Source organism: Notolepis coatsorum (genome assembly GCF_963971535.1).
Source record: "Notolepis coatsorum genome assembly, chromosome: 1".
Classification (NCBI taxonomy): domain Eukaryota; kingdom Metazoa; phylum Chordata; class Actinopteri; order Aulopiformes; family Paralepididae; genus Notolepis; species Notolepis coatsorum.
The window spans coordinates 177,062,478-177,077,031 of NC_140165.1; the positions used below are offsets into that span (position 1 = coordinate 177,062,478).

At 44.0% G+C, this 14,554-nt stretch overlaps 1 protein-coding gene across 2 annotated transcripts in view; it reads right to left on the reverse strand.

Annotated features, from left to right (window-relative positions):
- Positions 1-14,554, reverse strand: part of itm2ca (integral membrane protein 2Ca) — a 105,893-nt gene that overhangs the window by 1,561 nt on the left and 89,778 nt on the right. For both annotated transcript variants that reach the window (XM_084313916.1, XM_084313915.1), the window contains exons 4-5: positions 4,626-4,736; positions 3,310-3,460 (exon numbers count right to left, since the gene is read on the reverse strand). In XM_084313916.1, coding sequence (XP_084170042.1) covers positions 3,310-3,460; positions 4,626-4,736 — 262 coding nt within the window. The remainder of the gene's footprint in view (positions 1-3,309; positions 3,461-4,625; positions 4,737-14,554) is intronic.

Here is a 14,554-nt window from a genome sequence, read left to right on the forward strand (position 1 = left end):
AAGTATATCTCAAAAAGTAATTGCTGGATTGTCGTGACATTTGCTGTACACATTCATGATCCCAAGAGGAAGAGATCTATTGATTTTCGTGAGCCCATAGCTTTTCCACTTTTCCATCAGGCCAAATATTAAATTTTCAAATTAACATATCTCCCAACCAGTCAGTTGTACAAACATTTTCTAAATGAGAGCATTCATGACCCATAGAAGGAAAAATGGGTAAAACTCTTAAATCCACTCCCATCCATTAACTCATTCACGGCCAACCACGACTATAGTCAGGTTATCTCGCCATGCGTTGAGCGCCAAAACCTGAGTATAGTCGGGTTTTTGATCGTTTTCATAGTTTTTTTCTTTTATTTGATTTTTTTTATTCATTACAGTCTCACGGACCTCGTTGTATCATTTGGACTCAGTCTGAGACGCAGAGAGTGCAATGCCGGCCGAATCCTGCTAGGTGGCAGTATCGCCCACCCTTTGAAACCTTATTTCATTGTGTTACATTATATATAGTCCGGGCGGAGAATTTGGACTCAGGCGACTGAATCGCTTCATCAGAGTACTTTGGAACGCGTTCAGCACACTTCATGCATATTTTTGTTAGCATTTTTACAGCTTATATTGGTCACGCAGGACCGACAAAGGAGGGGGTGAATGGGAGGAGATGTGGGGAAGACATGCGGCAAATTTCACCGGGAGTGGGAGGTGAACCCAGGACGGCCGCATAGGTGTGCGAGGCACTATGCGGTGCGCCACGAGGGTGCCCCACTTCATGCATATTTTGTGCCAGTTCATGTCAGGGACCAATACTGGAAATCGTGATCAGACAGTTGGAATATTCTTTTTGGGATACCTCCTAGTAAAGGTAAGGACTATATGACATCAATCCTACTTTGATCCAACAATGATTTCACATAGATCGCAACGATCATATGTCACATACTCTAAAACGTATGCCGCTAATGACGATCAGAGCATCAAAAAACTACCCCAGGCGAGCAACGCGAACACCTTTAGCAAAATTCACATAGCGCTCCATAACGCAGCTTCCAGGAATTAGCCAGGATCACTCTGAAACTATACAATATTCACCACGGGATAACACGCAAACGTATACATGAAAAATTTTACTCTTTTACATGTTGGACGAGAGATAGTGACTGTCAAATGAGCCATAGTATTGTCTCCATAGCTATAATATAGATATAGCTCTGCAAACATCATGGCACACAGTGAAAATGCCTATCTTTTAAAGTGTGGCCCATTGACTACAAGGATGGAGATAATGGCTGGCACTGAAAGTGTTAAAAAGGTAACTCTACCGAAAATAAGTTTTTGGTTGCGATTCTGCGGTAGAAATGATCCTACCTATCAAAACAAAAGAATAGACCCCAGATATTTATTTGTCCTCATTATCTAACTATGTTTCATAATTGTAGATGTTCTAATCCATACGGTTTCCTTCTGCCATCTCAGAGACCCTCCAAAGCAGAGGTCATAACTTAAAACCTATAAAACAATGGGGGGAAATAGTCTGTTTAGCAAAGTGTTGTCTAGAATAATTTATTACAAATGTTTAGAACCCGTTTCTTATCCTTTAGAAATCATTGGTGACCAACATTAACCTGAGAAGATGCCTTGGTTGCAAATACACTTTTTCCTCAGTGAGTGACAGCAATTTATTTTGGATATTGTTCTGGGTGTTTTTAGCAGACAATGTGAAAACTGAAAATATATAAATGTACCCCCCTCTCTAATGTCCCCCAATGTTCATTGAAGCTGTACAATATATTATATAGTTGTCAGATAAATTGATACTAGAGTAGGCTACTTCAAACCCTAGCTTAAAACTAGGTATGTCCGATATTATCGGCCTACCGATATTATTGGCATTCAAATGTAATATCGGAAATTATCGGTATCGGTTTAAAGATTTTTATTTTCATTTACATTTATTTAAACTTTATTTACCCAGGCAAGCAAGTAAGAACAAATTCTTATTTTATTTATTGTCAAAAGTATGCATAATGTTGTGTTAATTCCACGACAAGAGATATGTAATGTCAATTACCTGAAATTATTCAGTTTTTTTTAGGAGGAATCCCTGCATATATCGGTAGATATCGGTATCGGAAATTAAGAGTTGGACAATATCAGTATATCAGATATCGGTAAAAAAGCCAATATCGAACATCCCTACTTAAAACACATCAAACCTTTCACTATGATTGTCATCATCACTGTCCCAGCATTCTGGCTCAGAGTCTTTTTCATTTATATTATCTGGATCATCCTCAACAAGTTCCAATGCTTGTTGAACAATGTTTTCATGTATTTTTTCCATTTTGTTCTAATCATAGCTGCTCTGTTATGAGCGAGCAGCGCATGTCTGTCTGACGGCTCGCTTTGCGAGAGCGCACTGAGTAGAGAGAAACTATTGGTCCTCCCAGCCCATGTGACATTTTTTTGCATTTCCATTAGCTATAGGCTAAAAGCTCACTGAAAGATTGAGCGATACAGAGGATTAGATGCAGTCTGCATTCGGAAAGGAAAATAGACCAATCTAGATATTTAAAGATTCTAGGCCTTACTTCCACACACTGCCTGTGGGCGACGGAGAGATACAATAAAAATGTTGACGGAGAGATGAAAATCTCCAGATTCAGATACAATTTAAAGAGTCTTTATCAACGGTTTCACAGATTTTTTTGCAAAACATGTCTAGTGTTGCATGGGTGGAGGAAGTTAAGAAATGCACTCTTCAGTAAAATGTCTTCCATCTCTGCAAATTTCTTTTGGATGGATGATTATGAAAGAATAACTTTATTCATAAAGCTTGGGAGAAGACACAAAGCACTTTGTTATGATCTGGAGTTTGTAATAATAATTTGATATGTAGTGTCTTGTCACGGAAATACAAATAAATAAATAAAATAAAGCAGTCAAATGGGACAACAACTAGCTTCATAGTATGTTCCAGGGATCCAGTTTTCCTCTTGGGACACTCCATTAATTCACTTTTAAAAGTAATATCTCACACTATTTTGACTTTTTCACAGGTACAAAAACGACTCAAACTACATAGTGCAGGAAAGAAAAAAAAACAAATCTCAGCGGAATTCCCCTTTAAAGCGTCAGATTGCAGGTAGTGGCTGGGGAGCTTTCAACGAAGGAATGTCATCAATAACAACACATTCAAAAGGTTTTCAGGTTAGCTAAAAGCTGACTGTAGAAATCTAGGTGAGTCAAAATAACAGACTAGAGCGAGATATCAAAATGTCTCTTCCCTCCCGTTCAACCAGGACTCACGTCGTCGGGTGGTGCGGCGCTTCAGGCGGTAGGTGTCCCTGCCGTTACACAGGCGGTAGATGAAGGGCCCCAGCTGATGCATGTTGTGCACCTTACCGGTCACCACCATCTCCTCCTGGATGATGTAGGTCTGGGGCAGGTATGTTCCCTTCTGCAAGAGAGATGGAGAGGTTAAACCCTGGTGCAGCGAGACGAGTGATGGAGAGGTTAAACCCTGGTGCAGCGAGACGAGAGATGGAGAGGTTAGACCCTGGTGCAGCGAGACGAGAGATGGAGAGGTTAAACCCTGGTGCAGCGAGACGAGAGATGGAGAGGTTAGACTCTGGTGCAGCGAGACGAGAGATGGAGAGGTTAGACTCTGGTGCAGCGAGACGAGAGATGGAGAGGTTAGACTCTGGTGCAGCGAGACGAGAGATGGAGAGGTTAGACTCTGGTGCAGCGAGACGAGAGATGGAGAGGTTAGACTCTGGTGCAGCGAGACGAGAGATGGAGAGGTTAGACTCTGGTGCAGCGAGACGAGAGATGGAGAGGTTAGACCCTGGTGCAGCGAGACGAGAGATGGAGAGGTTAAACCCTGGTGCAGCGAGACGAGAGATGGAGAGGTTAGACTCTGGTGCAGCGAGACGAGAGATGGAGAGGTTAGACCCTGGTGCAGCGAGACGAGAGATGGAGAGGTTAGACCCTGGTGCAGCGAGACGAGAGATGGAGAGGTTAGACCCTGGTGCAGCGAGACGAGAGATGGAGAGGTTAAACCCTGGTGCAGCGAGACGAGAGATGGAGAGGTTAGACTCTGGTGCAGCGAGACGAGAGATGGAGAGGTTAGACTCTGGTGCAGCGAGACGAGAGATGGAGAGGTTAGACTCTGGTGCAGCGAGACGAGAGATGGAGAGGTTAGACTCTGGTGCAGCGAGACGAGAGATGGAGAGGTTAGACTCTGGTGCAGCGAGACGAGAGATGGAGAGGTTAGACCCTGGTGCAGCGAGACGAGAGATGGAGAGGTTAGACCCTGGTGCAGCGAGACGAGAGATGGAGAGGTTAAACCCTGGTGCAGCGAGACGAGAGATGGAGAGGTTAGACTCTGGTGCAGCGAGACGAGAGATGGAGAGGTTAGACTCTGGTGCAGCGAGACGAGAGATGGAGAGGTTAGACTCTGGTGCAGCGAGACGAGTGATGCAGTGGTAATAAAACCCTGGTGCAGTGAGACGAGTGACATAGCTGTAATAAAACCCTGGTGTAGTGAGACGAGTGATGCAGCGTTAAAATAAAAAGGTTGGTCAACTATGAACTCCAGTCAATGATCACAGTAGCAATGTTACCTTGACATTGATGAGCAGCTCCCAGAGGTTGCGTGGTGGCATGACGATGGTGGTGTTGAGCTCAATGACGTAGCACTTGTCCAGAGCGATGTCATGATAGGCAGTTAGTCCCTGGAAAAGCAAAGAGAACAACATCACTGTAAACAAGAGTAGTCAAAACATATATTTCTGCAAATACCATGTTGACTGGAATATAAGACTCTTTTCAAATGTTGTTTTTATAAAGAAAATCTGATCAGAATGTACGAGCAATATTAACACATTGAATAAAACAAGGTAGCTATATATGTTTACATAAGATAACTTTATATTATTTATTTTATAATAATAAAAATATATATATATTATTTATTTAAATAAAATAAAAATGTAATTCAACTGCAGCCTATTTCTAACATCATGTATATCTGAAAGTGAAAACTAGACCTTGGTTAACTTGTTCTTAACACATTCAGGGCCATTGGGATTAGACAGGCTCCACTCTAGGAGGCCAACGTTTCACTGTGCGTGAGGTTGTTTGTAGAGCTAAATCTATATTTTATATTATTGCTATGTGTCCATTGTCAATTGACAGTATAAACCTTCCCTTCAATATGCCATAAAGAAATAATTTTGTCATCAATATGTTCCCGTTTTATAGCGTCGTGAATAAGAACGTTATATCGGAATGGTCTGGTATAATTAATTCCTGCAACGCTAGTTATAGGGCGCTAAGCTAATAACGTTACATCTGTTTCGGCCCTACACAAGCTAGAGTTAAAAATCTAAATGCATATGATCGGTATCATGTTCCACCATGAATGCATGAAAGGGGGGGGCGCAGGGGAAGTCATTTCTGATTATTGATTACCAATAACGGCATTCATTATTGCAACCACATACGCTGAATACGCTGACCGGGTGGATGGCTATGAGAACAAGGCCCGATCAGGCTTGAGTGATTGAAAATTGTATTAACAGATTGCAGAATGGGTACAATACAGTACAGCTCAATACACACAATTGTTAAGGGGATGCAGACCAGAGAAAGACTTTCGTCTTGTTTACATCAGGGTAGGCGGGGTAACTGTACATTGGATTATCGACTAAACCTTACTTGGTCCAAAAAAGAGGGTCTCGTGTATTATTGGGTTTAATAGGACATTTATTGTACATTGGAGGGGTTGCGTTAGGACATTTACAGGGGCCAGTTTTGAATTGCAGTCTCTCGTAGGTGCTCTTTGAGAGTGGTTTTGAAAGTGGGTAGTGATTCACATTCCTTTACAGCTGTGGGTAGGGCGTTCCACATTGGCATAATTGCGAAACGTGTTTAGTCCCTTGTTTGAGCCGAATCTGGGTTTAACATGATTTGTGGATCTCCCTCTGGTGTTGTGATCGTGGTATTCACTGACCTTTGGGAAGTATTTTGACATGTACATGGGTACCTTAGTCGTGTATCTTGTAGACCAGGACCATTGCAAGTTGCTGTACTCTGTCATCTACTCTAAGCCATCCTAGGTTGTCAAAGTGGGCAGGGGTGAGGTTGGTTCTAGGAGTAAGGTCAAGCAGTAGTCTGACCAGTTTGTTTTGAGAGGTTTGTAATTTTGTTTTTAGCGCCTTTGAGGTGCTTTGGTACCATGAGGTGCAAGCATAGTCGTAGTACCCTTGAATGAGTGCTCCTGCCAGAGTCTTCAGGGTATTCTTGTTTACCAGAGAGGAGATCCGGTACAAGAATCGAGTTCGTTGGTTGACTTTTTTTATTACATTGGATGCCATTTTGTCACAGGAAATATTTGCCTCTAGGATGGAACCTAGGTATGCAATTTCATCTTTCCTTGTGACAATATTGTCACCCACTGTAACTGAGAAGCCATCGGTCTTGCTGAGTTTGTTATTTGAACCGAAGAGAATGGACTCTGTTTTACCCAGGCGTAATGATAGTTTGTTATCAGCAAGCCAGATGCAGATTTGCCTAGTTCCGAGCTGAGGGTTTTTTCAACCTGTAACTTGTTCTTGTCAGAGACCAGCAGGGCTGAGTCGTCCGCGAACAGGAACAATTTGCAGTCACAAGCTGACGACATGTCATTTGCATAAATTAGGAACAGTAACGGTGGAACACCACAGCTCACCGTTTACCTCCACCATCTGTTCTCTCCCCTCCAGGTAGGATTGCATCCAGCTCACTGATAAACTATCAAAACCAATTGCTTTTAGCTTGTCAATCAGAATGGTGTGATTGACAGTAGGGATGCTCGATATTGGCTTTTTTACCGATACCGATATACCGATATTGTCCAACTCTTAATTTCCGAAACCGATATCAACCGATACCGATATATGCAGGGTTTCCCTCCCCAAAAAACGGAATAATGTCAGGTAATTAACATTTCATATCTCTTGTCGTGTAATTAACACAACATTATGCATACTTTGACAATAAATAAAATAATAATTTGTTCTTACTTGCTTGCCTGGGTAAATAAAGGTTAAATAAATGTAAAAAAAAAAAAAAAAAATGTGAAAACCAATACAGATATTTTCCGATATCACATTTTTATGCCAATATCGGCCGATAATATCGGTAGGCCGATAATATCGGACATCCCTAATTGACAGTGTCGAAGGCCTTTTGTAGGTCCAGCATGACCATGGCGCAGTATTTGCCCGCGTCCACCTCTTGTTTGATGTAGTTGTTTAAATAGAGAAGGCATGTGTCAGTGGAGTGGGATGTTCTGAAGCCAGATTGGAATTCGTAGATTAGATTTTTTTCCGCGAGGTACTTTTCGACCTGTTCGTATAAAAAAATGTCCATGACTTTCGAGATGGAGGTAAGGATAGAAACAGGGCGGTAGTTGCCTGGGTCTAATTTGCTGCCCTTTTTGTGCAGGGGTGTTACTTTTGCAATTTTGAAGTCTTTGGGTACGTGTCCCTGTTTTATGGAGAGGTTTATATTATGTGTGTGATGACTGGGGTGATGGCGGCTGCTGAGTCTGAGTAATTTGGAGGGGATATTGTCATGGCCAGTGGCCTTGTTAGGTTGGAGGGCACTCAGTTTTTTGAGTACCTCAGCTGTTGTTACCATTTCTAGTTTGAAATCGTCTTTGCAGACCCCTAGGTTTTTGTAGTAGGCTATGATGTGTTCTACCCCAAAATGCCCTGAGTGGGAGGGTAGTTTGTTTACCAGTGTTGTGGCTATGTTTGTGAAGAAAATGTTTAAGTAATTGGCTACATCCAGCTTGTCTGTGATGAGCGTGTTGTCCGTCTTTATGTTTATGTTTGAAAATCTGGTTGAGTTTTTTACTGCAGCCTAGTTGATTATTGAGTAATTTCCAAAGTTCACATGGTTTGTTTTCCTCAGTGTTGTCATTGATGAAATTCTTTTTTGCAGTTTACGTCATTTCTTAGTCTGTTTCTTTCCAGTTTGAGTTCAGTCACGTGGGCTTGGAGTTCACTGCTCGTGCTTTTGGTAAGCTTTGACTGATTTTTACGAAACTCAGAGCATTTTTTTGTCTCTGGTTTTCATAGCGGCCAATATTTCGGAGTGCATCCACGGCTCAGCGTGATTTTTTACCCTGGTGGTTCTTAGGGGGGCCATGTCGTTTAGTATTGTTGAAAATTTGGTTTTGAAACTGACGTACCTTGGGTACGTGGGTTGGTCATTACCATTATTACTGTATTTATGACACCTTCTGAACATCAGGTTAGTATATTTAATGTGTTATGTTTTGTAGATGATGTGTGTGTGTGTAAACATGAGAGTTAATGCTGTCTCTTCTCTCCCTGTCAGGTGCTGCCCATCCCTACTGAAGAGTGCTGATTGCTAATGAATGACAGCTGATTGGCAATTAGCTCAAGAGGGATGGGTAGCCAAATACCTGACAGCACACACACGTCTCGGGGCGTCATGGTGTCACTTTGCCAGTGACCAAGTGGAGTGAGGTGGCCTCTGGTTGCCACTGTTTGTGTAGTAATTATTACTTTGCTGGTTATGCCAATTGCCACGGTATGTGGACTTTTGATTATGTGCTGCCTGCGTGGACCAAACTCTGTGGGGGGTAGGTATATGGTTGGCCATATTAGATTCGTCCTACACGGTTAACTGCATGGTTAGAGTGGTGTTCCTTCGGTCCCAGATTGCCAACCACGTGGCATGTGGTTGTGTGGTTCGAGTTTGCCTTACTTATTATTGTTCTTCACTTTGTTTGTTCTCCCCTTACCCTTTTCCTTTGTGTGTGTTGTGGGTTGAAATCCCCACTGATAACATCTCCTTTTCCCTTTGGGAAAAGGCCGTGGGTTGAAACCCCCACATTACAATAAAACCAATTTACCATTTGAAAACGTCTTTGTTTACTATCTGCCTACCCGGGACTGTTTGAGAAGAATTTTTCTACTGAGGGGGTTGTTTTTTGCTCATGTAACACCTGCCCAGATTACTATCTTGTATGGTCAATAGACCTTCGTACATGACATGGGGGCTCGTTAAGTTTGCGCAATTGTATGGTTCCTTGTTGGTGAAATAACGGGGTGACTTGTCGATTGAAGCATGTCAGGTGTAATAAGATAGCGTTTTCTAAATTGGTATTGGTAGGGGTCCATTGTCCGTGCACAGTTGATTGATGTAAACCATTATTGTTGTGATGCTCTTAACCATTCTATTTTTCTGCCACATAGGTAACGGGGGGGTCACCTGCTTGGCTAGAGGGTGGGGGGCACGAGTCGTGATTCCGGTGGAGTGCGCAATGAAATCGGTAAGCGACTGAAGATATTTGTAGCCTGATCTTTGGGCCTGATCTCTGCCAACGACGAGAGGGCCTACCTGGAAGAGGTCAAGGTCCTGGCGGGATGGTGCCAGGAAAACAGCCTCTCCCTGAACGTCAGCAAAACAAAGGAGATGATTGTGGACTTCAGGAGGTCGGGGGTCAAGGACTACAGCCCCCTCAGCATCGACGGGGCACCGGTTGAGAGAGTCAACAGCTTTAAGTACCTCGGAGCCTACATATCCGAGGACTTGACATGGACCACACACATTGACAGTGTTGTGAAGAAGGCACGACAACGCCTCTACTTCCTCAGGCGCCTAAGGAAGTTCCAAGTCAGCCAGAAGATCCTTAAGAACTTCTACTCATGTACAATAGAGAGCATCTTGACCGGCAACATCACCTCCTGGTTTGGGAATAGCACTGCACAAGACCGAAGCAGACTACAAAGAGTGACACGTTCAGCCGAACGCACAATTGGAGGGGGGCTCCCCACCCTCCAGAACATTTACTACAAGCGTTGCAAGGGCAAGGCTAAGAGAATCATTAAAGACTCCAGTCACCCGAACAACTGCCTCTTTGAACTGCTGCGGTCAGGCAAGCGATACCGGAGTCTCAAGGCGAGCACAGAAAGACTCAGAAGAAGCTTCTATCCCCAGGCCATCAGGCTGCTAAACGAACAATGAATGAACACTACACAACAACAACCACCAAACGCACATAGCACACACATCCACACGCACACACTCACTTTAAACAAACACACTGTAGCACCCACTCCACACACCTTATAGCACACACCCACTTTAAACAAACACACTGTAGCACCCACTCCCCACACTTTATATTTATGGATGAAGGATTGCACTACAACTCGTACACCTTACTGTAAATTGTACCTAAAATTGTACCTCATCCCATTTCTGCTTTGCACTAGATAGTACTGTACATTAGTACACTGCATAGTATTGTGTATTGTATATTATATGGTAACTCAGAACATTGTACATATGTCTATACCGAACACTGTGACCTCATTTTTCTTCTTCTAAATTCATGCTATATTATGTTATTATGTTATTTGATACTATCTTGTCTAGCACAGTCTCTGGAGCGTAACAGTAAGAAGCATTTTGTATGAAAGTATTCTGTACTTCTGTATGACAACTATTAAAGAACTTGAACTTGAACTTGAACTCATCCATCTAGTGGAGTAGTTTATCTGGGATAGGCTAGAGTGACACAGGTGACTCCTAGTTGAGTGGTTAGGACCATTTGTTATTATTTTCATTTAGTAGATGTGGTCAGTTGGATTGTTTTGGTTAAGAGGTATGAAAGCAGAATGTGTCTATTATTATTGTGCACGGTCATGGTTAATTAAGTGAGGACGTGATATATATGTATATATATTTTTTTTTCTCACACACAAAAACATACTATGGCTGTGTCGGCATTTGTTTTGGAAGCCTTTATAGCGGATCCGACAGAGGGTCAAGTGGAAGGTTGCACTAAGGCGGAATTAGGCCTTATTGCTAGGCATTATGCTATTGCTGTACAAAATTCCCAATCCAAGGCGGATATGAAGGCAGCTGTTATAGCGGGGTTGGTGGATCAACAGGTGTTAAGCCCGGCTCAGGGAGTAGTGAGTCATAGTGATCAGGAGGTTGCACACACTGGCGAATGGGTTAACTCTCCCTTACGTGATCTTGACATGGATGATGGTGCTATTAGGAAGGATGGTAGTACGGCCGGAGCTGAAAGTGAGACCGCGGGCGATTCGGATAAAGACTCCACGTCTTCTGGCCATGCGCGCTCTAGTCTGCGTTTGGCCCGTCTCCAGATGGAGGAGAGAGTGCTGTTGCGCAGAGAGGACAGAGACAGGGAGGACAGAGCAGCTGACAGAGAGGACAGAGACAGGGAGGACAGAGCAGCTGACAGAGAGGACAGAGCAGCTGAGAGAGATAGACGGGACAGAGCTGACAGAGAGGACAAAGCAGCTGACAGGCAGGCTGTACGAGATAGGGAGGACAGAGCAGCTGACAGAGAGGACAGAGCTGCTGAGAGAAACAGGGAAGCTGTACGAGAGAGGGAGGAAAGAGATAGGGAGCTCCAGATTACACTGAAGAGGATGGAGCTGGGGAGTGTTGGCTATTCTTTACCCTCATCTGAAGGTGGCCATGGCAGTTTTAATGTTGGGCAACATATTGCTATGGTTCCTGTGTTTCGAGAATCTGAGGTGGAGACATTTTTTTAGAATTTTGAGCGGGTAGCGGGGGCTGCGAATTGGCCGGAGGATCAGTGGGCACTATTAGTGCAATATAGGCTCACGGGTAGGGCTCAAGACGCATGCCAGTTTTTATCAAAGGAGGACAGCATGGTATATGAGGAAGTGAAGGGTGCTGTCTTGCGCGTATATGAACTGGTGCCGGAGGCGTATAGGCAGCGGTTTAGGGGACTAAGGAAAGCTCCCTCGCAAACACATGTCGCATTTTCCCATGAACAACGTATGGTGTTCACTCGTTGGTGTGAAGCGTGTAAAGTGGATGGGGTCGAGGCTTTGAGCGAGTTAATCCTCATGGAACAATTAAAAAAATTTGTGCCCGAACACATGATAATACAGTTGGAGGAGCGAAAGGTTTCTACCCTCCAGGAAGCTGCAGTTTTGTGTGACGAGTTGGCAATGATCCACAAAAATGTTTCTGCATCACATGGTTCTGTGCGAAATGATGTGTATGTAGGAGGCGACGAGCGATCATTTCGACCACGCTCGCCTCCGTCAGAAAAGAGACATTGTAATTATTGTAGCAAGCCAGGTCATTTGGTGGCGGACTGTTATGCATTTGTGCGCGATCGGCAAAATACTGACAGGCCAGCGCAGGAACCAAAGGTAGTGGGGTTGGTTAGCACTGTCTCACGCCCTGGGCGGGGGAAACCAGACAGTTGTTTTGATCCTTTTATATCTTCTGGTTTTGTGTCACTGTCGGGTAAGGTCTGTGACCAGCGCGAGGTGTGGATCCTTCGTGATACAGGTGGTTCACAGTCCTTTATGCTGGCGGATGTATTGCCGTTAAATGTGGAGTCGTCTTGTAATACAAGTGCTATTGTGTGCGGAATAGAGATGGGCTACACGCCCTCTCCGTTACATATGATACATGTGAGGTCAAAACTAGTCACAGGTTGTTTTCCCGTGGCGGTTCGTTCCTCTTTTCCGGTAGCCGGAATTGATTTTATCATGGGAAATGATATAGCTGGGGGGAAAGTTCTGTGCGATGCGTTGATTGAGTCGGCAATCCGGCCACGCTCGCCGCCGTCTAGGAGACCGGTGGTGTGCAATTATTGTAAAGAGACAGGCCATGTGGTGAAAGGATGTCGTACGCTGAGGAAGCGACAGGACAAAATCACAAAGTCAGCCCAGAAACCAAAAGGTGTGAGTGTTGATTTTGTCGTGGGGAGCAAGTTTGCTGGGGAGAGTGTGATTCCTGTAGTGGGGGTTGAAAAGGCTCCAATGGCTGACTTGTGTTGTGATAATGTTGATAATAATCACCCCAATGTGTTTTCTGCTTGTGTTGTCACCAAGGCACAGGACGAAATGCGAACTCAAGTTTTGTCGTTGAGTGACTCTGTCGGTGGCGAGGCGGCTCTCGCCGAGGACAGGGGGCCATCTGTTGGAGATGGAAGAGGTTGCTGTATGTAGCGTTCAGGGGGAGCTGGTAGTTCCCGAACCCTTTATTGGAGAGTGGATGATGGAAGACATACCGCTACCACCTGAAGTTGCATTCGTCAAGCAGGGTCGCCCGAGCAGAAAAACTCTAAAGCGAGCTCTAAAACGGTGGAGGCTGGGTGTGTAGCTGACCATGTGCATTTGACATGGTTTTTTGTGAGTTAGATCTCACCGCATTTTTGAGACCGGTTTGCATTCGGTAGTCGGTGTGTGCTACATGCAGTTTTCAATGACGTCACTGCGCGTCTATTTTTGCATACGTGCATTGATTGTGAGAGGAGAATTTTGTTTTGGTTGTTTCTGTTTTCCCTGGTGGGTGGTACTAATCGGATGTTGGGTAATAAGTAATAATGTTTTGCTAACCCTACAGGTTCGCTCTTATGGGGGAGGTGTGACGTACCTTGGGTACGTGGGTTGGTCATTACCATTATTACTGTATTTATGACACCTTCTGAACATCAGGTTAGTATATTTAATGTGTTATGTTTTGTAGATGATGTGTGTGTGTGTAAACATGAGAGCTAATGCTGTCTCTTCTCTCCCTGTCAGGTGCTGCCCATCCCTACTGAAGAGTGCTGATTGCTAATGAATGACAGCTGATTGGCAATTAGCTCAAGAGGGATGGGTAGCCAAATACCTGACAGCACACACACGTCTCGGGGCGTCATGGTGTCACTTTGCCAGTGACCAAGTGGAGTGAGGTGGCCTCTGGTTGCCACTGTTTGTGTAGTAATTATTACTTTGCTGGTTATGCCAATTGCCACGGTATGTGGACTTTTGATTATGTGCTGCCTGCGTGGACCAAACCCTGTGGGGGGTAGGTATATGGTTGGCCATATTAGATTCGTCCTACACGGTTAACTGCATGGTTAGAGTGGTGTTCCTTCGGTCCCAGATTGCCAACCACGTGGCATGTGGTTGTGTGGTTCGAGTTTGCCTTACTTATTATTGTTCTTCACTTTGTTTGTTCTCCCCTTACCCTTTTCCTTTGTGTGTTGAAATCCCCACTGATAACATCTCCTTTTCCCTTTGGGAAAAGGCCGTGGGTTGAAACCCCCACATTACAATAAAACCAATTTACCATTTGAAAACGTCTTTGTTTACTATCTGCCTACCCGGGACTGTTTGAGAAGCATTTTTCTACTGAGGGGGTTGTTTTTTGCTCATGTAACACCTGCCCAGATTACTATCTTGTATGGTCAATAGACCTTCGTACATGACAAAAACCAAGCCATGTTTCTTCAACCAGTGTACCATTGAGCTCATCTGACCAGTCCAAGCTCTCCAGTTCAAGGTTAAAGGCCTCGCTAGAGTAGGTTTTGAGGTCTCTAGATGTGACTGTTTTGTGGCAGCTGGCCTTTTGTTTTAGCTTTTTGCGGGTACAGAATCATATAATGATCACTTAACCCGCATGCTATAACCCCTTTATTGGAGATATTGGACTCGTCAGAGGTCAGGATGAGGTCAATGGT